At 39.9% G+C, this 22,673-nt stretch overlaps 8 protein-coding genes across 8 annotated transcripts; 3 read left to right on the forward strand and 5 right to left on the reverse strand.

Moving 5' to 3' along the window:
• Nucleotides 1-910: 910 nt before the first annotated feature.
• BATDEDRAFT_87847 (uncharacterized protein) lies at nt 911-1,301 on the forward strand (the record flags this gene model as incomplete). Its single annotated transcript, XM_006678058.1, has 2 exons — nt 911-950; nt 1,129-1,301. 2 exons carry the CDS (start codon nt 911-913, stop codon nt 1,299-1,301), a joined length of 213 nt encoding a protein of 70 aa, XP_006678121.1.
• A 642-nt stretch (nt 1,302-1,943) lies between these two features.
• BATDEDRAFT_87848 (uncharacterized protein) lies at nt 1,944-2,692 on the forward strand (the record flags this gene model as incomplete). Its single annotated transcript, XM_006678059.1, has 4 exons — nt 1,944-1,962; nt 2,037-2,194; nt 2,271-2,470; nt 2,542-2,692. The coding sequence occupies 4 exons, from the start codon at nt 1,944-1,946 to the stop codon at nt 2,690-2,692; spliced, it is 528 nt and encodes a 175-aa protein (XP_006678122.1).
• Nucleotides 2,693-3,798: 1,106 nt separating this feature from the next.
• Nucleotides 3,799-6,157, reverse strand: BATDEDRAFT_10655 (uncharacterized protein; the record flags this gene model as incomplete). The annotated part of the gene is made up of 3 exons (XM_006677685.1): nt 3,799-4,466; nt 4,583-5,053; nt 5,920-6,157. 3 exons carry the CDS (start codon nt 6,155-6,157, stop codon nt 3,799-3,801), a joined length of 1,377 nt encoding a protein of 458 aa, XP_006677748.1.
• A 507-nt stretch (nt 6,158-6,664) lies between these two features.
• Nucleotides 6,665-10,063, reverse strand: BATDEDRAFT_87470 (uncharacterized protein). The gene has a single exon (XM_006678167.1). It carries the CDS (start codon nt 9,995-9,997, stop codon nt 6,995-6,997), a length of 3,003 nt encoding a protein of 1,000 aa, XP_006678230.1. The 5' UTR covers nt 9,998-10,063; the 3' UTR covers nt 6,665-6,994.
• A 1,396-nt stretch (nt 10,064-11,459) lies between these two features.
• Nucleotides 11,460-11,807, forward strand: BATDEDRAFT_10423 (uncharacterized protein; the record flags this gene model as incomplete). Its single annotated transcript, XM_006677656.1, has 1 exon — nt 11,460-11,807. One exon carries the CDS (start codon nt 11,460-11,462, stop codon nt 11,805-11,807), a length of 348 nt encoding a protein of 115 aa, XP_006677719.1.
• Nucleotides 11,808-12,566: 759 nt separating this feature from the next.
• On the reverse strand, nt 12,567-16,604 carry BATDEDRAFT_87471 (uncharacterized protein). Its single transcript, XM_006678168.1, has 9 exons — nt 16,361-16,604; nt 16,170-16,288; nt 15,910-16,054; nt 15,519-15,818; nt 15,386-15,452; nt 15,255-15,313; nt 15,098-15,162; nt 14,839-15,004; nt 12,567-14,747 (listed from the first exon to the last, which is right to left on the reverse strand). Exons 1-9 carry the CDS (start codon nt 16,427-16,429, stop codon nt 12,687-12,689), a joined length of 3,051 nt encoding a protein of 1,016 aa, XP_006678231.1. The 5' UTR covers nt 16,430-16,604; the 3' UTR covers nt 12,567-12,686.
• Nucleotides 16,605-16,980: 376 nt separating this feature from the next.
• BATDEDRAFT_16297 (uncharacterized protein) lies at nt 16,981-18,700 on the reverse strand. Its single transcript, XM_006677719.1, has 3 exons — nt 18,547-18,700; nt 17,824-18,157; nt 16,981-17,737 (listed from the first exon to the last, which is right to left on the reverse strand). Exons 1-3 carry the CDS (start codon nt 18,646-18,648, stop codon nt 17,163-17,165), a joined length of 1,011 nt encoding a protein of 336 aa, XP_006677782.1. The 5' UTR covers nt 18,649-18,700; the 3' UTR covers nt 16,981-17,162.
• A 245-nt stretch (nt 18,701-18,945) lies between these two features.
• On the reverse strand, nt 18,946-22,122 carry BATDEDRAFT_87707 (uncharacterized protein; the record flags this gene model as incomplete). Its single annotated transcript, XM_006678169.1, has 5 exons — nt 18,946-19,243; nt 19,334-19,583; nt 19,667-20,039; nt 20,107-21,114; nt 21,220-22,122. 5 exons carry the CDS (start codon nt 22,120-22,122, stop codon nt 18,946-18,948), a joined length of 2,832 nt encoding a protein of 943 aa, XP_006678232.1.
• Between the last annotated feature and the right edge of the window lie 551 nt (nt 22,123-22,673).

Here is a 22,673-nt window from a genome sequence, read left to right on the forward strand (position 1 = left end):
CGATCATTCTACCCTGTACTTGGAAATCATTCATTAGTTGTACTTGTCTAAACTGCATAAATTCATCACAGATCAAGCTATACTCAAGCAGCATCTATTTTCAACTGGTCGAGATGTTCAGATGAAGCCATGGCAATTTCAGGATGTATTACACAACTTTCATTTCCTACCTATGCTGTGTAAGCTAGCTCCTATATCTGGTGATTAGTTATCCCTTACCCAAATGTCATGTAGGATAAACTGATTAATACTATTCATTCTATAGTTTATCCCAGCTATATCAATGCATGAATACAAACTGCCACAATCGGAACGAGTTGCATGTTTCTGTATCTTTAAAATCAACATATATTTTGATTAGGCGATCCAAAGTATTGAAATGCCTCGGAGTAAACAACAGGTATAGTTGATATGTATCAAAAAGGCTCAATCGTGTTGATTTAATTTGTATCTGAATAGGATCAAGCTGAGACCGATAGATTTGATATGTTACCATTGCAAACAAATGATGGCTGGTAGTGCTCCAGATACCACTCATTCTTGTAAGAGTCGTGTTAAATTTGAAAATAGTGCAGTTGCATATTGTATCATGAATGCTGGTATTCATATAAGCTATTGGTATCTGCTTTAGTAAGCCAAGTCGGGCAAATGACTTTGTCAAGCAATCAACTTGGTTGCTTTTCAAAAAGTATAAACCGTTTCATGCCTTGTTTGAGTAGATTTGATTTTCCAAAGCATTACCTAAAATGTATTAATACGCATGTCTGGTTTTAGCTATTCATTTTGTTCTTGATGGTAAATTTGAAATTTATCACTACACAACAATATTTGGGTAGCAGTCATTGTATATTCATTCATATTTAAAGACGATCTAGTCAATCGTGTTCAAGTAGGTGATCTTGCACTGATAATGGGGGTTGCAACAGACAAGTATGCGTTTGAAAAGTCGGGTAAATTCACTTGTACAAGAATGAAAATCAAGGTACTTGCACAATCAAATGCTCGATTCTTTTTGAAATCTACAACTAAGCTGGCTGATGGTGATAGGTCAATAATTTGATTCGTTTGAATTGGGTATGTGAATCCAAGTTGACTTTCAAGTTCAAAAAAGTATACTATTGCTTACAGGATTACTGCTTTTGCATTTAAAGACTCGCAAGCATCCTAACGGTATTGAACATATTGATCGTCAACCCAGACTCAACGCAGTGTACAATTCGTTTGCAAGAAAGCTTCAAGATGAATGCAAATATCCTTTCCAGTTTATTAGTGCTTTAGTCAGCCTAGTTGGAGGAAAGTGAATTCGGTATCAACCACTTAACTCGGTGTGATTAAAAGGCTTGACTATTTGATTATTATGCCATGTTTAGATTCATTTGTGCATCCAGACTTGTGGCGAAAACTTAAACTGAGTCTACTATTGAGGTATTCTTGACTAACGTGTATTGCCATTTAGTATTAAGCAAAACTAAGTTGGCTCAACCTTGCATCTTGTAGTTTGGCGTCTGTGCCTCGTAGTTGCGACGCGGTCGATGGTTGTGGAACAGATCAACCAATACATGTGTTGATTGTAATTGACAGTCACAACCCATTGGTTGATCGTTTAATTTCTTTGATTGGTTCATTAAAAAGGTAACTCGTACCAGCTTTCAAAAATATAATTTGAAATCAGTGTAAACATACTATATACACGATAGATTTTCACGATGGACTAAATCTCCCAATGGGAGATTAATGCCACTGATGACAACAAATATCCAGTGTGCACATCCTTACATTCAAGGCAAGTAAACTGCACAGATGGACTAGATCCATCTTGTCGTATTGTGCGTGTAGTTGGGCACAGTTTAAAACAAACCATTGTGAATTGATAAGCTGGTGCAATTAGCTTCAGTAAAGGAGGAATATTCTATGTTAGTACCGATGCCATGAAATCAGCAGACATGGATGATCTTGAACAACGTAAGTCGACTGTTGTATATCATTGCAACTAGCAAATTCACATGTGTATCGATATGAAATTTTTATTTTGATAGATTTATCACAACAGCAGCGTTACTGTATTCAAAAGGACGAAATAACACTGAGCGTTTCAACCGAGTGTGCAGTATGGATGATTGCCAGTACAGATTCATTGGTGGCATTCAAAACATCAAAAAACTCAAACCCGGTTTCTTGTATGGATCATGTTCAAGTAAGTTGGTTTCAATACTTGTCATTTTGTAAATGCAATCGAGTTTAAATTTAAATTGGATCATACACAACTGCAGTCGGGCGTTCAACCTAGTTTTTCAAAATTGATTCAGCATATGGACATTGTTATCAATCTTGGCTCATCTACCAACGTGGCAGTAGATCAATCTCTTTCATCAGCAGTGCTATCAGCTGAGTTGAATCCACAGACCCATCAATCAGAGATGACTCAGCAACTAGCTCAATGGATTGAAGTAACATCTGCAATTCACGTAAAGTACGCAAAGTATCAGATCTGCATTAGTTTATGACCAACTTTATTTATTTATTATGTATTCAATGCTTTAGAATGTTGCCAAATTGCCAAAAATTCATTTCTGCATATGTAACTCTTTCGCGAAAGTTATTTCCTGATATCGGCATGTCTGTTGTGTGTGCTGTGGAGGCAAGTGGATTGAATGATGCCCTGCAATCGTGTAAACTATTTTTGCTTGATTAGCCCGTACTTTAGTCATGATCGTGACTGACTGCAACTGAATTGGACAGAGATTATCTCGAATTGCAAAGACTCATGCAAAACTCTGCATGCGCTTGGAAGCAAGTGTCGAGGATGCAGTGGTGGCGATAATGCTGATTGAAGAAAGTCTAGCAGTGTTATGTGATGCATCAGTGCTTGGATTCAAATCCTTGCCTCAAGATATGGAAAACCTGTTTGCAATATATGGTGACGAGATGGATCCAAGTTCTGAGTTGAACCCTTCACACATGCTCAGAACTAGTCAAAAAGCAAGCCGATGTTTTCAAAAAATGCATCAACATATTATTCAGCTATTCGACAGCATGGTACCGGACAACCACAGCTGTATACACGTAAAATGGAGCACTAAATAAGTGACACATTGCATAAACATCCAATCTCATGAAATGATGGGTGCCAAACTGACTGGACACTACTTGCACTTTCAATCGCCTATGGCTGGTGATAATGTAAATATAAAATGAAAAAGTGTCTGCAATCCTTACCAAAGTATAATCAAGCATACACGAGTAAAATCTATGGTTGACATATCAGGAGAGCTATTATTGGATTGTGTATTGCTTTGAAATACAACCAATTTTCCAATAGTTTGAATGTCTACTCGACACAAGACGCTTGACGCAATTCAAAAATGAGATAAGCTTTACAAACATTTTAAAGCAGTCATATAGATTGCTTTTAAACAGTGTAGCACTAAAGTTTATGAAACCAGATTCATTTATATAAAATTCGTGCTGACGCACTTGCTCAACACTCGACAAATGAAAAGTAGGACTAAACAAAAATTATTCAAATCAAGTTTGACTCGGGTTTAGTCCACTTTAACTACATAATTCAATGGGTAAAAACAAAATACGAGCCTATGGTAGTTTGGTATTAAAAATTATGTTAAATTGAAACAAAAGAAACTAAAATCATGATAGATACAGCAACAATCACAGCCAATGTGGCAGATTGTACATTGGCAGCACCATTTTTGGACTTTCCGGTAGTACCTGTAGCACCTAATTAAAATTCAAAGCATCGTGTTAATCTTCAATATCGTGTAATACATCAATAATCTATAATCAGTGGAGCCTACCTCCATTGCCACTGCCAGATACCACGTTGTTGAGGGAAGCAGGATCAAGATTGATTGAACGGGAAGTATCATTCCAGGCACATGCAGAAACAGTGCATAGACACTTGCATCCAACTGGATCCCACCACAAGGTATCGCAAGTGTCTGGAACAGGACATTTGGATCCAGTGCGAGAAGGACTGGGATTACCAAGATCTGGATAAGCACTGGGACACCCATAGCAGCTACTGAACGTGCCATTTGGAAGGTTGCAGACATCAGCACCGGCAACGCTCATTCCGTTACAGATATTAGTAGGAGGAGCGGGATTGGGTGTACACTGCATGTAAGGCTGAGCACCCAGTTGTGATGCGGGTACAGGGTTCTTGGAATAGGCAATCAGCTGAGAGGTTGTTACCATCCAAGTATCCGGCTTGCTCATTACATAGTTAAGTACATTTTGAAGCATAGCAAGCTTGCCAGTGCCGTCGGGAATAGCAGGTGGATTAGCAGGACCAATCCAAACTGGATGTGTGTAAATACCAAAGGGGGCACGATTGCCAGAATAGTGCCTATCAAAAGTGGCTTTGTAATCGGCTTCAATTGTAGCTACGGGTACAGGATTTGCAATATTGAAATCGTTGTAAGGATCCATCAGATGAGCTCCATCGACACCTAAATCATGCCGCGTTTGGCAAGGTTACAATTCAAACCCAAATTTGCAGATTAGATTCTAATTCTAGGCAGTCAAAAGATTATTTAAAATGGGTGTTTGATCATCTACATACCACTAATGCCGTACAACGGGACCTCCCAAAGACCTGGTGCTTTAAATCCGGTGCTACAAAGATCGATCTGGCCACTGCAGTCATTGACAGGTCCATTGTCAAGTGTGTATGGCCAAACAGAATCAGTATCCAAAGCCGACATGGACGAATCATAGGTGAATCCCATTTTTTGGATCATGCTGAGAGCATTAGCAGTATAGTTGAGAAAGGGAAATCGGACACCTTGGATTTTTCCCCGAGGAATACCTGCATAGCTAGTAGCCCAAGCACGCATTCCTTCAATCTCTGCATAGGTGCCAGTAAATGGCGGAACGTGGGTAACGGTGTGGTCTGCAATTTCGTTACCAGCGGCATACCATTGAGTTAGCAGTATCGGATCAGAGTAGTAAACCTGAGCAAACCAAGTACCCAAAGCGGGACATCCATTGGGATTCTTTCTGTTTTTGAACAATGCGTTTGCTTGAGGCCAGACGGCTTTTTAGCCGAGTAACAATAATTAGGTAAGCCCAGATGAATAGTTGGTTAGAATGGTCATGAAATCGCCACAATAAAAAGTATTTTTGTTGAATCTAGTCATGTTCATATGAAATGGAATACGAAATAAATGCGTTTGCATAACAGTCAGCATCATGAATGATTGCTGTCAATATACTAGACTGTTGTTTTTCGATTCATTCACGGGTCTTTTTTGGTGTCGGCATAGAAACAGCCGCTGCATTGCCAAGACGGGTGATATGTTTCTGAACTAGATCGTATCTGAAGTTTAGGATTCAAGAAATGAGTTTGTAGAGTTGGATTGTATTACATGATCATTGCGCTTGGAAGAATTGAAAGTGTCAATTTCTAATAAGCACAATGAATATTTGTTGCCTATTTCAAAGTAAAATAGACTGCAAGATGGACACAAAAGTAGTCCATCTTGTGAATACAGCTGTCGTAGGATATCAGCAACAGACTTTGTTGTGAGTCAACTCAGATCTGCTCCCATGGCATTAAATTAGACAACGAATGTTCAGCAAAGACAGTGTCCATGAGATATTCATTGCCTTGGTAATGCCATCTTTAATTGAACACTCAATAAACCGCCCCTTGCATCACACTTGTCTAGACAACCATTCTGACTAGCACTTAAAGTACACACCCAGCATAGTTTGGCATGCACCTTTAACAACTACATGTCAAAGGCCATGGCATATGCAGACCATATTTCAAATCCAAGAAATTAAAAAGCAGTTCTAAGCTGCCATCACCAATAAGCCAATTTGCTGCGCACAATTACATCTCGACTCTAATGAATCGAACCATGGCAGGAATATACCATAAAATAGCAAATTACTTACAAGCTTGGACAGAATCATCAAACGTTACTACTACAAACTGAGGTGGATTCTCGATAGGTGGGCTCATAGTGGCACACTTGCAAGCGGGAAGTTTGCATGCATTGGAGTCGCAAGAGTAGCCAGCAAAGGGATTCGAGGCAGTTCCAATTGAAGAGCGACTGCCTTCTTGAGCAAGACTGACCTGAACAAACGCAGTGGATATAAATGCAATAACTGCAAGTGATGTATGGCACCACATATTTAATATTCCTAATCAAAGTCAACTCACGACAAATTCAAATTCTGATGAAATTACAGCCATATCCACGTAAAATGAAACAATACAAAGTTTCAAGTCATGCCAATTCGCGCCGAATTGACTGGGCAGAGTCAAGTCATATGAACGGCTTAATCTTGTGCTTGTTTTGGTATAAAGCAACCAAGCGAGTACGTCAGTTTTAGTGCATCCCACATTCTTGACACTTGATTCGTCCCAACTCTCCTAAACACCAATGATTGACATGTATAGTTGCATTCTTGAAATGTGCGATCGTTGTTGAACTAGAACGTAAATGTGTTTGGGTTTTAGAATACAACAAATGAATTAATTGGACTGAATATCTGAACTGCAGTAAATGAATTTGGTCTCAAACCTAAAGATCATGTGATGTATGGCTATGCCAAAAGGGTGAAGGGAATAGTTTGATTGTGTAATCATATAATGGATGTTGCTTATCGAGTCGAGAATGTCTGAAGCAGTAAATTTGTGGTATGAAAACAATGAATGTTTAATCATCGTTTATTCCAAAGCAATTACTGCAAGATAAATGTATTCTATTTTACGTGAATATAATCTAAACGTGGGATAAGCTTGTCAAGCTTCATCCTGCATTTGCAATAGTCAATTTCTTACTCTTTCAAAAAACCAATAATCCCTCGAAACATTAAAAAGCTAGTGAATGGTGTATATTACAGAAAACTATTGAAATAGCAGAGGATAGTATATGAAAATAAAAAATTGGCTTCTACATAGAGATAATCTAGCAATCCCATTAGCAAGTCGGAATAGCAAATTCGTAGTAAATAGATTTCAGAATCACTGACGAATCTGAGACTGTTGCTGCTGATCTATCAAAGTTTGATCAATCCATGAGCATATCAACCTCATACGGCCTGTAACACTTTTCAATGGAAGCAAAGCATACAAAACGTATGGATTAAGAGGTAGAAACTCTGCCAGCCAAAATGACAGTTCTGCAGGATCATCTGGCATTTTACCATGTTGTCGCTCGAAATGATGACGTGCCGCCATTGGAAGCGAAGCCAACAGCTTTAATACAAAATGACGTGCCTTGTAGATCAGCGTTACTAGGGCTGATGGGTCCCAGTCTTGATTGTATCGCCATTGCGGTGTTGATGATGGCTGCTGGGGTTTTGGCGCCGAGACAGATGAAGTTGGATAATTGTAATGCTGCTGAAACTTTCCGCCTTGCTGCTGCTGATGATAGTGATGTGGAGAATGAAATTCTGATCGAGCTTGTATATCAAGGTTAGTGCTAGTGTTTCCTGCTCCATTATCAACAGGAAGTAGGCCTGTTGATGCATCGCCTGTTCTATCTCTGTTACACTCATCCTCTGGCTCGATATCTTCGACACGCTCCACATATCCTTCATAGTACCCCGCAGTATTTTTTTCAATTGATATAATATGAAATCGATGAAGCGCAGTCACCTCCAAGACATAGTGAGGCAAGTTTCCATCACAAGTTGAAACTATATCGCAGTTGAAAAGAGGATCAAAGCGTTTGATATAAACTAGAGTACCATGGTCCATGCACGGCGATTCATCCGCATGTGAAGGACGAGGCATCACTATGCCAAATCTGCGGTTGCTTTCCAAACACCGCTTAATCAATACGCGATAACGAGGTTCAACCACATGGTAGCCCTGACTGGAGCCCGGAAAAACAAGAGAGCATATGAATAGCGGAATTTTTTCAATCGCTTTAAATGGCGTGTCGCCCCGATTAAGAGTTTCTATTAAAGTTCCGCATGGTTCCGCTTCTAATTCCGTAAAGGCACTGTTAGAGTGGGTGGATGCAGAAGAAATAGTTGTAGGTGCTCCATTTAGACCCAATGTAGCAACAGAAAGTGGTGTAGAATGGGCATACGCGTCAGAGACGGGAAATGAAGGCACTGTTTTTGAAGTGACAGCTTGTACAGGACGGTGAGCGTTGCTGATGGTGCGAATCAACCTATCCATGATACGATTATTTGGTCTCATCATAAAATACCCAATTGGAGGTAGCTTGAACCGACACATGGGACAATCACGGGAGTGATCTAAAGATTTCAGTAGACAATTTTTGCACCACGAATGGCCACAGGGACAAGTAATAGGCTGTACCATAGGACTTAGACAGAGATGGCATTCCAAATCAGCCAGTGTTAGTAGTGACTCTCCCAAGCGTGTATACACCAATGCATCGATCGATTGCTGGTCTTTTTGAAGTGTTAATAGTTCTGGATAGGCAGCAACTATATTGGCACACAGTAACTGAAGTGTTTGTTGCAAGGCAAACGGCATGAATGATTCAGAAGAGTGGTTTGGATCAACACATACATCTGATGCAGATACTGTCGAAACTTTCTGAACACATGGCGGAATACCATCTGACGAAGGAATGAACATATTTTGTTGAGTTGGAGACGATATCTCGCTGGATGGAGATGGCGACGAGGCAGATGGGACTGACCCACAAGTAGAATCTAGATTCATGTTTGCCCAGGAATGAGGCAATGAGTTGCGACCATCAGCTGCATCCTCATTATAGATGCAGGTGTAAATCTCTGTTCTTAAATCCTCTACTGCAGTCTGCACTGATTTTGCGACAAATTCTGCACCATTATTAAACTCTGTACAGTACAAGGCAGACATGGCACAAGTGGCAAGAATATGTAATTGTGACTCGTGCATACGTTTACGCCAAGCAATAAGTTTCTCGGTAATTAATCCACGACGATTGATGGGGTTCAAATAGGAGGCAAAATTGGCACTGGCTGTTGCTTCATCAAAACGACCCAATTCGGCATACACTTTGGCTCTGACAACATACGGTAGTTGTAAAAACTCACACTGAGCAATGGCGGGTTCAAAACATGATTGAATAATGTCTAGTAAATCATGCTCCTTGTTGCGAACAGTACATGAAGTAGGATCTTTTGAACCAATGTCACAGTATCCATCTTGACACATGGGTTGAGCTGGATTCCAATATTGTTTAAGTCGCTCTTCGCCTTGCAATACCAATCTTAATGCGGCAGTTTCCTTTGGAAATAGTCTTTCCAAAAGTGATGTTAGTATCACGTCACCACGCTCACCTCTGAAGCGATGTTGTCGTCTACATGCTCTTACAGGGCAAATATAAGCACCAACGCAGTCTACTGCTTGTCGCGCAGTTGCTTCATGATCTGCATCCCAAATGGGGGATGGAGCTGGAAAAGTGAATTTTCTAGATGGAATATTAGGCGGAGCGGCTGAATTCAAAGTGGTTTGTGAAGCAGGAGATTCGGTAGCAGTAGCCGATGCCATAGACAAGGCTGCAGAGGTATCGTGAGTATTAGTATATGTGAAAATATCTGAAGTGACGGTATATGGACGCATTGTAGTAGTGGCATCCGAAACGAAATTTGTTGAGATTGTGTCCATAACTGGCGATTGTGGGTGTACTGGAACAGACCTGGTCTGACTGTCTAGTATTTCCGGTGCTGTAAAAAAGGATAAAGTAGATGAATGCTGATTAATGCCATTGAGTTGGTTTGATGGAATTCCTGTACGATTGTCAAAGACCTGTGACATGAGCTTGACTTGTGACTGAAGTGAGCGGCCACGAATGGGTTTAGCAGAAGGCCTTCGAAAGCATCGACGACAAACCGAGTATCCACATGGTAGAGTCAATGGCTGGAATAGCAGCTCCATGCATGCAGCACATTGAAATAGATTGACAATGTGTGCGAGTGTATTTTCGATCGAGGGTTGGTTTTTAGAACATGAATTGCCCTTGTGGGTGTTCCCAGTATATGGTTTACTATTTGGCATTGAGAACAAGCTGAAACTACGTATATTGGTTGGAGGCAAAGAATTGCTTGAAAGGATTTCTTTTTGATTCTTTCAGACCAATGCCAAAGGACTAAGCGATTGCCAGAGGACAGTTTCAGGTACAACGAAATGGTATGATACCAAGGCTTGTGAGTATGGCAGTTGATGACTTGAGTTGCAGATAGCGCACTTGCTAAAAGTAATACAAGTAGAAACGTGGTTAGCCAGGATATTCATGTCATTTTCAGTTGTCAAACTCATACCAGTCTTTTAAAATGAGTATTGAATTGAAAGTCGTGGGTAGAAAAAAGTAGTATAACCAGCAATGCTAGTCATCACAGGCTTTAAACCTAATCAGCGGATGAATGTTCGTTGCAATTTAATCAATAGTCCTTATAAAAAGGGGCGGATGAATTTTTTGCTTGTGGGGGTATTAAAAGTAGTGGCATACAGGATATGGATGACCTATGAGGTGCCGATACTACGCAGAAATCAGATTTTTTGAAGAAGCGGAAGAAATGACGGTGTTGGCACTATGCTTGCCACCAATGGATTGCAAGGTGGAAATAATGACAGCCTCGGAAATATGCAACAGAAATGGAAAATGTCCAGAATAAACAAACGAAAGAAACTCCAAGCAACAGCACTGGTGCGATGCAAATATGCACTGCCAGACCATCCAAACTAATTATTTGCACCTTTCCAGCCAGCTGCGGGAAGATAAATACTTTCTGGTTTAGAAAAAGTATATGGACATGTCATCACCATGTCAACTATCCGCCACATTAACATTTGGTGTAAATTTTATGAGGCTGGAGATGCAGCATTCAGGCTTACCTGTAAAAATTATTGCACCTGCGGTGAATTAGCCCTTACAACGCCAATATCAGTTTTGTAGGCTCGGAAATATCCAGCCGCTAAGCGGTCTCGCTCAATGTAGACAATAAATTCAAGCGGCTAAAGTCGAACAACCGTAGCTACAAGACCAGATGAATAATAAAGCATTAGAAATTGCAACTTTCAACCGAGTTTTCGAACTGATACTATAATTATCAACTGGAAAAGCTCGATAGCCAAGCGAAATCAACAGTAATAGATAATGCACCTACAGGAAGTTGGCAGGATTCCGCAGGCTAAAAGTGAATATAGGGATGACAGCTGTGATGAGCGTAGAGCTGTGATAAAAAACTGCTCAGTTGATACTTTTGGCACTAGTACTGAATGGTAATCCAAAAGAGCTGGAAACGCCAATGGGTCAAAACAATGACTATAGACTCGAGTCAATTAAAACAAAACTGTAGAATATTTAGACAAATTGAAATCGACAAAAATAATGAATGTTGAACAAGATATTAGTGCTGATGAAATGAATATTTTCTCGCGTTCTCATCCCTTTTGTCTTCAACTTTTTCTGTAGGCTGAAAGATCAAAGGTCATCCAACTAGTCAATAGCCATTACAGGATGTTTAGATTGCTCAAACCCATTCAACAAACTACTGCGTCTCAGTATTACAAACTAGCAGTATCCAATTTATTTAAGCAGTCACAGTGGACGACTTCCCTGCTTTCCCGATCAATCACCACCTCACCACTCTCATCCTGTCTTGCTACCACAACTAAATGTCCTTGTGGTAACCATTCCTCCGCTCTGGTATGCGGAACAACCTCTTTTGTTCAGTCCACTATCAGAACATACAAGATCAAGACTGCGTTGAGAAGACGATGCGAACACTGCTATTTTGTAGCCAGAAAGGGCAAACTAAGAATTGTATGTCCTGAAAATGGCAAGCATAAGCAGCGACAGCCATAAGAATGCAAATCCAAGTCTAGCGATTCAAGCCAGCATATCACAACACAATGATCCTGATCTAAACTTGATCTTCCTATGACAGTAGTCTGAAAGTACAATAAACACTGCTTTTAGCCCTAACGTTTATTAAGAGTTTAAACACTGGTGCTGCGTAAAACTCGTTCAAATGCTACCAATGCACTATAGTATACAGGCAAAGCAAACGTTCTAGATCGGACTGCTTTGAACTAATACAATTTGTTTCTACTAGATTGCAGTCGTACTCATGCAATATGGGGCACTCGTGTCGGTGATAAACACCCGGTTTCATGAATGGTTGCTGTCATGAAACTGGACAACATGGGTCCTTTGGATCAATCCATTGGCTCACTGATATTTCTCTTTTGTATCTGCTTTTGCATAAAAATACTAAACAAATACTGACGTCACAGTTCCAGTAAATCTTACAGCCGACATTTGTTCAATCTCCAACTCTCCTTTTATTACAAGCAAACATTGGGTGATCGTGGAAATGACAGCCGCATTCCTGGTATGCAATCTTTGTTTTCTTAAAGGCGTGGACGTATCTGATATTTTAGGATACAAGATACAGAGTTGTATTGGTAACATCAAAGCAAATATCTGGCTTTAAAGTTGGTGATTGTATAATGTATGATTATACCCAAAATGGAAAAAGAGTATTTCAAAACTATAACTGGATGTTGTGCATATCATATGAGTGCTTGAAAAAATTGACAATGCTGAACAAACAGTAGATTTATAGTAGGAAACCAACAAATACTCGACTGTTTATTTCAAGGCGAGATAGTGACAGTCTGCAAGTGTATCATCTTGCGTGAGTACAGCTGTAAATTAAACCACTAGATCTCAACAATCTATTCAAAATTCCAAATCAAGTATCTGCATTCCCATACCAACTAGTGCAACACTTTGACTACCATTTCCACAACCAGATGTAGAAACAGCCATATCTCCAACATCAGGCACATCAACAAACACTGCATTTTCAAATATCACATCCATTGTATCTTCTTGAATACGCCAGAGAATCAATCGCTGGTCAATCGATACAGTCAAGATACGATCACGATCCATTACCGTCACGCCACCAAAGGAAGAAGCATGAGCTGAAGAGTGGGTGGTTTGGTTTAAAAGATGTGCTTGAATTGTGCTATCCGCTTGTGGACAAATATGAATATGCAATATTGAAAGCCCATTGTCATCACCACCTGTGGCAACAATCAATCTACTATGTGAAGAATACTCGCGGGTATCGGTAGGATCTACCCATACGTGCATTGCCTTGATTCCCGACTTATGCTGCTTCCATGTTGCCATAGGACTATCCAGTTGTGATATTGAACAATCGACGTTCAATTTTTCTATATGTCGTGATTGATACTGCACAAGAAAGTCCTTGGCCAACCGAGATAAATCCCACAAAGCCACTCGTCCATCAGTACCACCACTAAACAGTACCAAAAATTTACATTCAGTAATCCAAGACAGTTGAACCTGCTGTACACATCGGCCATGGAACCCAGACTCGCCAAAATAAATGAAACAATTGTCAATCTGATCGAATAACCACACTCGAACAATAGCATCCGAGCAAGCAGTTGCAATAACATAGTATCGCTCTACGCTGTGCATACTTTCGTTGGTATTCAATCCAAAAGAGGCCAATGGAAGTCGTACGGCAGATACTGACATGATCCGAGTTTCACTTACTTGACTCACAGTAGGCGCAGTAGCAACATCCAAGAAATTGACTCTATATTGCACATCCTCACATTTAGCAACGTGCAATCTCCAGCACTTTAAATCCTCTCGTGCTCCTGCAGAAAATATCATTGTCTGGCCATCATGTCTTTGAATCTGGCACAAACATCGTATTGCTCCAGAATGTTTACGATACGTACCAAGTCGCTCAAGAATTTTTCCTGCAGAAAGAGTTGGATCATATTTATGCAAAGTCATGATTCCATCTTCTCCAGCAGAAATAACCAACCGAGTTGTTGATGTGGCTGTCTGTGCAAGATCTACAATCAATACAGCTCGCGTCTCTCGTCCGTAGTAATTGTCTTGTATTTTTGAATCAATAAATGGTGCAGTCATCAATGGTCGCTTCGCAAGAACCATTAAATTGCCACCACGAATAAATGCAAAGTTGGCATGCTGAAAAAGTCCATCAAATACTTGTAATTTCCACTGCCGATGTCCTCCTCCACATGAAATCGACGCCATTTCATACTTTTTCGTTTCGTTATAAACAAAAAACTTTTTGTCATAAAACCCACCAACAAGGACTATGCCATCAACAAGAATAATTTGCTCTAGCCAGCCTTTAGTGAGTCGAGATTGATGTATGAGATCAATGTGCCAACCGTGTATGGATTTGCTAATAAATTGAAAAGTTGATTGCGGAAAGCAGTCAACTCGTTTTTGGTCATGCCGGTCATGATACAGTACATATTTGCAATAATGTCCATCTCTTCCGACTGTGTATAAATGAATGGGTCTCAATTGAGCATCCGTTGTCAAGATGGAGTCGACAGCCAAGATACTGGTAAGCGATTCGCCACTATGCGTATTTAATAATTCAAGCATTGAAGGTAGATTTGATGTAAGCCTAGCATCACCGGATGCATCATATAGCAAAATGCTGCCACATCGGGTTCCAATGGCCAAAATGCTTTGTGTGATATGTAATAAAGCTGTAGTGACAACTACATTTGGTGGTAAAACAAACCGTGCGTAGATTGTTTTTGTAGGATAGCCTCCCACTTTAGTACTTTTCAGTCCAGAAACGGTGTACCAAACAGCACGATTTCCCTGATGAGTAAACACCATAATATGCGCAACATCACTGTTTGACGCATCAATAAATGTGAAAATGTTGTCAATCTTTCCGAAAACTACATGCTTCCACTCAATCGACTAAAGTGTTACAGAAAAAATCAGTATTCAAATTAAACTGATATTGAGCAATAATTATTCCATCTCAACAATGCATATATGAATAAAATACCTCAAATGTTTGATCAATACTGAAAAAAAGCAAGTCTCCGTCAATAGTGGCTGCAATCACTGCTTGACTATTCGGAATCGTATTCATTACCACATATGAAGAAACCCGTTCATCAGTCAAGATAACTTTCTGTGTGCGATCGGTCTCGCTCCATAAAATAAATCGCCTAAATTATTCATTTGTAGCATATATTCAATGATTTTGGTAAACGCTTAAATATCATGCAACCATAATCAGATGAATATTTTGATAGACTTACCCGTAGCTGGATGAAATCAATACATTTGTGTCATTTACAAATGCAAAAGCCCGAGGAAACTCGGCCTTGAACCAAAGTATTCAAAAATAATCATGGAATAAGATTGCATTCAATTAAGCGAAATTCAAACACCACCAATACATCTAAACCCACTTACCCTTTTGCCTATTTTTTCACCAGGAATCAGTGATACAGTAATCATCTCGTCAGCAACGTCTACTCAATATAATTTATAAAAAGTCGTGTAAGTAACAGATATAACCATAATTTATAAATACAAAAGTATACCTGATTTTTGTTCAGCCAGAGACTTGATGTTCCAGAGCCTTATGCCACCATCACCACCTCCAGTAGCCTACAAGCAAGATACGGTGTCAATATTAGCTGTTAAAATTACAATCATTCAAATGGTCAAACTTACAATAACCGAGTGGGTTGAATCAACAGCAAGTCCCCAAACATGCTTGACATCGTGTCCTTGAAAGCAAGCCAACTGTGCACCAGAATCCAGATTCCATACTCTACAAGTGGCATCCTCTGACACACTGACAACCATATCTCCTACAAACATGGCATCCCATACGCGTGATAAATGTCCGTGCATAATCGTATGCTGCATATTGTCATCAGCAGTAGTTGACCACACACGAATAGTACGATCGTCTGACACTGATGCAACTTTGGATCCGTTTTGACTGAATTGAATATTGAATATCACACCCTAAAATGAAAGCAAATATGAGACTCGAAAAAAACTAAACTGCAGTGATGCCAATCACTGCAGTTCAATAAATGGCTAGATAAAAGATTACCTCGTGACCAATAAGACGCTTTAGTGCTTTACCATCATTTTGCTCATCTTGGGCATACAGATTCCAAAGAATCACCTGTCCAAATACAGTTCCAGATGCAATCTGAACGTTATCAAGTCGAGATCCAAAGCATCGAGCAGAATACCTATCGACACATACAAGATATTTTGATGCCATTCCAATCATGATGACAGTAAAAGGTTAGAACAGGCGTTATTTCCAACAAACAACCAGAGCTCTGACGTGAAGCAATCACTTGCAATAAACACCGCTCTTCGTTTTGAACTTTAAAAAGTATAGTTTTTGATGAATGCGACCACACCTCGACATAATTATGAGCAAATACAAGAACGAGAGCATCACATTCTTCGGAATCGCTCTGTCGCATTAATCTAGTGTTAGTGGTTGCAATTCCAGATATATTTTCGATACAATGCTAAGTATTAGTTACATTTGCTGAGACCCAATGGGCCTCAAGAATCCAGTCGGGAAATTTGACGAATGAATCCAAAAGCCTCATTTGAATACCGTCATAATCAGCATTGTCCGCAACAGTGATTTCCAGTGTCTGTAAATGTTTCCCACCAAACACAGCGACCGTAAACTTTTGTACTGTATCTACTAAATACTCGAGCCAATTATAATGAGCATCATGCCTGCAGGTATAAATGTCTATTTGCAATGCAGATCTCTGGCCTTCTGATGCCATGATCGAGGGATCGGACTACCCAACATTACACAGCTTTAAAACATAAAGTATGAGATACTACTTACTTTTATCTTCATCCTTGTAAAGACCAGCACATGCCATGGGTTGAACTCTTATACCATGAATGCGAGAATATTCCAGCACATAATATTCCGCCAAAAACACATTTTTAAAAATATTGTATACTCGAAGAAATGGTCCAATGCCAGCCAGGAGCAAACGAGGAGTGAGAAATGCTAGTGCTGATACTTGGAAACATATAGATGTTTTTTTGGCATAAAGTGACAATGGTTTTGCTGGCATTGACATGATTTTGATCACCAATTATAATAGTTGAAAATAAAGTGCGATTTTGTTTCTTTGGTTTGTCAAACCATTTTAGGTCAAAAATCCATTCATTTTTTAAAAGTTTAAAGCAGTATATCACCACAGAGTATAAGACATTCATGAAGCACAAGCGAATCCAACAGTTGGGATTCATAAAGCAACAGATGCGCTACTAGTGGAAATAATGAAAACGAACTTGGCGCAGCCAAGTGCAATCTTAAAAATCGGCTTCAATAGTAAACTCCTTTGAGCTAGCATTTGTGTTCATCACACCACTTTTCTGATACTCTCCAACACGTTTTTCAAAAAAGTTTGTCTTTCCTTGGAGTGAGATCATATCCATGAAATCAAAGGGATTGCCCACACCATACTTTTTTGGCATTCCAAGCTCGATAAACAACCGATCAGCAACAAACTCAATATACTGCTTCATAAGATTGGCGTTCATACCAATGAGAGCTACAGGGAGAGACTCTGTAGAGAACTCCTGCTCAATTGTGACAGCTTCGTGAATAATTTGCTGAATGACAGAGTCTGTGGGTTTGTTGTTTAGAAGAGTAAAAAGAAGGCAGGCAAAATCAGTATGAAGGCCTTCGTCACGAGAGATGAGCTCGTTGGAAAAGGTCAGACCAGGCATAAGACCCCGCTTTTTAAGCCAAAAGATGGATGCAAAAGAACCAGAAAAGAAAATTCCTTCAACTGCAGCAAAGGCAACAAGACGCTCTCCAAATGAAGATTTTTTGTCCGAAATCCATCGGAGGGCCCAATCTGCCTTTTTGCGAATACACGGAACTTTTGGGGTGTAAACAAATTTCAATAATATACAAATCGTTTAATCAGTGTTAGTGGTAGAAAGTGTCCGAAAGCATTCAACGCACCTGTGTCAATGGCGTCAAACAAAAAGGCTCGCTCTTTGCGATCCTTGATATAGGTATCAATCAATAGCGAGTACATTTCACTATGGATATTCTCAATCATAATTTGAAAGTCATAAAAGTAACGAGCTTCAGGAATATGCACATCTTGGGAGAATCGCTCAACAAGATTCTCATTAACAATGCCATCCGAGGCAGCAAAAAATGCCAGCACACGAGAGATAAAATAACGCTCATCGTCTGTAAGTCGCTCTTCCCAATCAAGAGTGTCCTTGGATAAGTCTACCTCTTCGGCAGTCCAAAACGAGGCTTCTGCCTTTTTGTACATTCTCCATACCTGAATAGTTCAAATAATAGAATAAAAATCAGAAATGAGCATAGTGCTACCATTAAATGTAGATGGATGAATGTACAGCTGAGCTGGAGGAATAGTATAGGCAAATCTCATCGAGTCTGGGATAGAAAGCATGTTCAAACCCCACTCACTCAATAGACAAGAACATCATAAAGTACAAATTAATGCACTGGCTAGATCAACTCTTTCAACAAGTAGAATAGTCAATGGTACAATAATTGCTCATGGTGAATTGGCCACCTAATAGAAATAGTAATCGCTATAGCCAACACATCAAGTTCAGACGATACAAGCCCTGATACCAGAACATTAAAAGCAAACTACAGCAGCACTAATAAAACACATCAGGCAAACAGACTGATGCAACTTACAGCAGGATATTTGATAGGAAACAAAACCGAGCGACGGGGATCGGGAGTCAAAATAGGCTCGTTTTGGACAAGAGTGGATTCAGATGGCAATTCAAGTGGCATAGTTTAGTATTAGAATATATCAAGTATGATGTTCAATGAAGGTGATTACAGAATAGGGCAGCAGTGAATAGTGAAGATAGATTAGCATCGAATCAAGTCATCGATTGACAAAATTGAAATCTCAGTCACACCCTCAGGTTATCCGATATGAGTTGATTTGTGCTCAACCCTTCATTACAAATCCTAATCTTGCAACATTCCAATCCAGTATTCTATTACTCTTACTTTATTCATGTTCAACAAAAAAGCATACATAATTCAATCTTCATCCTTTTTTCTAGCCAATCCTACCAAAGTTCATTCAGATGCAGCCATGCTACGTACAAGCAGCTCAAGTGTTCCCTCATAATGATGTGGTGAATGATCGGTAAACATCTTGGTAGAAAAGGCAAGCTCAGAAAATGCCATTTCTACATCTTGAACCTTGTGAATAGATATAGGAGTGGTTTTACTTGGCTCTGGGGCTGAGGCTGGAGCTGGTAACGGAGATGGTAGCGCGGGAAACCCTGCTGGCTGTGGCAGATGTGATGTGTCCGGTTTAAGTGGATGAGGTGGTTGAGCCAGCAATTTCCCAGTGTTGGCATTAATCCAATATCTATATTGCACAAACAAAACAAAAGTGATGCATACATTTAACAGCTACCGTAGATGTGTACAAACTGCTAATCCCAGCACTATTGCTTACATTGTGCCTGGAGGATATAACTTCTCAGCCTTCATGTCCGCCCGAAGAGTCTTGAGTGTGGCCCAGTGCAACAGTTCATCCGATTCAGAATCAACCCCCGTCAGCACTGCTGGAGTATGATTTTTTTTAAACATTCCCAATACCTGCATAATGATTTTCTCTGCCATTCCTTTATCATGGCATAGAGTGACTGTTACATTTCGAAAATCACGGATAAGGCCAAGAGAGAGTCGTGGAATAGCATCATTTCCTGCAGCAACGATTTAACCAGATCCAGATATATTGCATCAGTTTCTGTCGAGAAAACAGTACCAAATTAAAAACAAAACTTACGAAAAATAAATGTGCTAATCAAGGATTTGTAGCTTCGAGACAATTCAGCTGACATGATAGCAGGAGGCCCAAACACGTAGCAGTGGATGGGTCGGACAGGTAGTCCTTCTGCCTCATTCGTCACAAAATCATCCTGGCCATTCCAATGGGTAATACGGGTTGACCAAATAACAGATAGTAATGCAGCACATCCTGCACCTAGACTATGGCCAGTTAGAATCAGCGCGTATCCAGGATGCTCTTCAAGTGTATCAATCACAGCTTTTCGGACTGGTCCTTTAGAGATCAGCTGAGCAGACTTGTACATACCAGAATGCACATATCCTTCAAGTCCTTGTAAAGTTTTATAGCAAAGATAGCTTGCAGAAAGATCCTAAATGATTTGGCAGCAAAATTAAGCAATCAAGCAAAATAGTTCATAATGATGTTTAGACACTTACAGTTACTAAATCAGAGATACCCAAAGTTCCACGCAAACTAACAACAACAGACTTGGTTTCATGATCCACAACAACATAATGTACAGGTGCTTGATGTTTCGAAGGATCTGTTTTGTTTGGTGTTAAAAACGATGAAGTAACAATATGCTCTACAGGAATTCGTGCATGATTGGCAAGAGACTGATGATTATGGTGATCGCCATCAGTCTTGTACGTGTGCTCACGCGAGGTTCCAAGACCCATAAGTTTTAAAAAGTTGGTCCCATATGCTCCTGTAGCAAACTTGATGTATCGAAAAGCAAACTCTACACGAGATCGGTCAGAAACTACTGAAATCGGCAGCTTGGTCGTTTTACTTGCTTCGGGTGGTATAAGTTTGGATACAGTTCCTATATATGGATCCAAAACTGGTTCCTCGTCAAGTAAGTAGTGCGTATCTACCGCCTTGGCTAAACTTGATGTTTCAGAACAATCCGTAAAAGCCTTTTGGGAAGCCTCCAAATCCATATTATTGGATTGAGCTGTTAAGCATGGGCTGTAGTAGGAAAAGAAAGACTCGTTAGGTGTAAACCGGATTGAATCTGGTGAGTATGTCATGCCATGCATAAATGAAGCATCACCAAGAGGCCCAGATACACATCGACGACGTGGAATATTTGATCCAGAAAGATCAGGGGTGGTTGAAATAGATAATGAACCATTTGTCATTCGAAGTGCGGCAGGAATAGATGCACGAGTAGAAAGTCCGTGTTGACTAAACGAACGACGTCTTGGTAGTTTTGAAAAAAGCATGTCTTCATCCAAAAAACTAATGGGCTGTATTGGAACATATGAAGCAGGCGATGGATTGCAAGAAAGTGGACCACTGGTATCAAAGAAATTCAATGTAAAGAAATCATTGGAAGGATCATATGTTTTTGTTTTTCCAGCTCGTCCAACAAACACAGGCTCCAGCTCTATTAAACTTCTCCATCGTTTTCTCGTGACATATTGAAGACAACAATACGCCTAAAATAAACATCAGACAACCCCAAATTAGTTGATGCTTTGGTGAAAATTCGAATATTGTAGTCAATACTGTTAAATCAAATTGCAAAAATAAAAAATGCATACCAGCATCGCTTTAGAAATTTGACCGAGTGCAGACAACTTTCCTATCTGAGTGCTCAGTCCAAGAGCATCATCCTGTCCACGCCACTCTTCCATAAATATGCAAACAAACGCAGCAAGCGTCTTTGATGTATCTGTTTCGCCAAACAAACCGTCAAAAGTTTGAACAAACTCCTCAGCGGCCTGTAGTGAAAAATTCACCGTGGTAGAAGCAATATGAAATGTAGATAATGTCAAAAGCTCTGCCAAAGAAAAGGCAGTATGGATTATGTAAATACTTGTATCGGTATATTTATCAAGTACATTGAAAAAAGGACCATGATCGGCGGATACCGTCTCGTGTCGAGCAGCGATCGAATGCAGGGTTCGTGCTGATGATGCAGCAGAGACCATGACTCGACGACCCAAATCAAATGAAGTAGATACGCCAAATTTGAGTGAATCAAAAGTGACGCCTGCAATGACAGAGGCTATTCTAATCGAAACACGAGATATAGTTGAAATCGACGAGACTATGGAGGCAAGCGGTGCAGGAAGAATAGGTTCATTGGAATAAAGTCGGCGAGGGTAATAAATTGTTTCAGTAGTTGACTGAATCGACAGGGCAGAGGAGCTACCGTGACTAGTCAACAGACCATGATTGGGTTGAGAAGCAAGTGCACTAGTAGCGAGAATATCAGAAACCGAGTTGGATGATATAGACTCTGAAATCAAACAAGACGGCTCAGCTTTGACAGAGAAGTCTGGAAAATTAGCTAGAGTTGCTGTATTTTCATCACTATCTAAAACTACACTGGCATCATCATTATCGTCTTGATCCCCTGCTGAGCTACACGTGAAAGTAGCAACGGGTTGCATCTTCTTGCCAGGAATGATCCAAGAAAGTAGATCTTGCTTGGAAGACATGCAAATAAGACGTATAGTAAAGTAATTGGAAATAAAGAGAATCTATAGCCATTCATGTGTAGTATTTATGAAATATACGCATTCTGTTAGTTACTAGAAGCAGCAATCCTTGGAGTGACAATGTAATTTACTGTCCATTGCACAAGTGGAATCATGAGTCAAACTGGTTGGATAATAGAATGCATATGCCATTAGAACTAGCTCAATACAACAGAACTGCATTGGAGTGACGGAAGCATTGTTAGCTACATTCGACTTGAGTTGCAAATCAGTAGAGCGGCAGATAGCTTTTAATCTGCAAATGACTATTGGAAGCAACTGCATCATCACTACCAGTTGATCCATGTCTAGGTCAAATCAAGTTGAATTTATCCTACTAGGTTGCATCAAACAATCAAAGCATATGCATGATAGGTGTGGCATGGTATGACAGACGCTCTTACAGTAAAAATATGCTATATCAACATGAACAAGTAAAACTGAATTGAACAAAGTTGCAGATTTATAGCAAAAGCTAATCGTTACAATTTCATGGCCAATGCATTCTATCC

This window comes from Batrachochytrium dendrobatidis (genome assembly GCF_000203795.2).
Source record: "Batrachochytrium dendrobatidis JAM81 unplaced genomic scaffold BATDEscaffold_4, whole genome shotgun sequence".
Lineage (NCBI taxonomy): Eukaryota > Fungi > Chytridiomycota > Chytridiomycetes > Rhizophydiales > Batrachochytrium > Batrachochytrium dendrobatidis.

Bases quoted from the DNA above. Each gene is read 5' to 3' on its own strand.
- BATDEDRAFT_87470 (XM_006678167.1), bottom strand. From the start codon at position 9,997: ATGCCAAATAGTAAACCATATACTGGGAACACCCACAAGGGCAATTCA.
- BATDEDRAFT_87471 (XM_006678168.1), bottom strand. From the start codon at position 16,429: ATGAGGCTTTTGGATTCATTCGTCAAATTTCCCGACTGGATTCTTGAG. The intron at 15,453-15,518 runs GTAAGTTTGACC...TCTTGCTTGTAG, and splicing joins ATTCAACCCACTCGGTTATT to GCTACTGGAGGTGGTGATGG. The intron at 15,163-15,254 runs GTAAGTGGGTTT...CTTTGGTTCAAG, and splicing joins GTGAAAAAATAGGCAAAAGG to GCCGAGTTTCCTCGGGCTTT.
- BATDEDRAFT_16297 (XM_006677719.1), bottom strand. From the start codon at position 18,648: ATGCCACTTGAATTGCCATCTGAATCCACTCTTGTCCAAAACGAGCCT. The intron at 18,158-18,546 runs GTAAGTTGCATC...TGAACTATTCAG, and splicing joins TTCCTATCAAATATCCTGCT to GTATGGAGAATGTACAAAAA. The intron at 17,738-17,823 runs GTGCGTTGAATG...ACACCCCAAAAG, and splicing joins GTTTGACGCCATTGACACAG to TTCCGTGTATTCGCAAAAAG.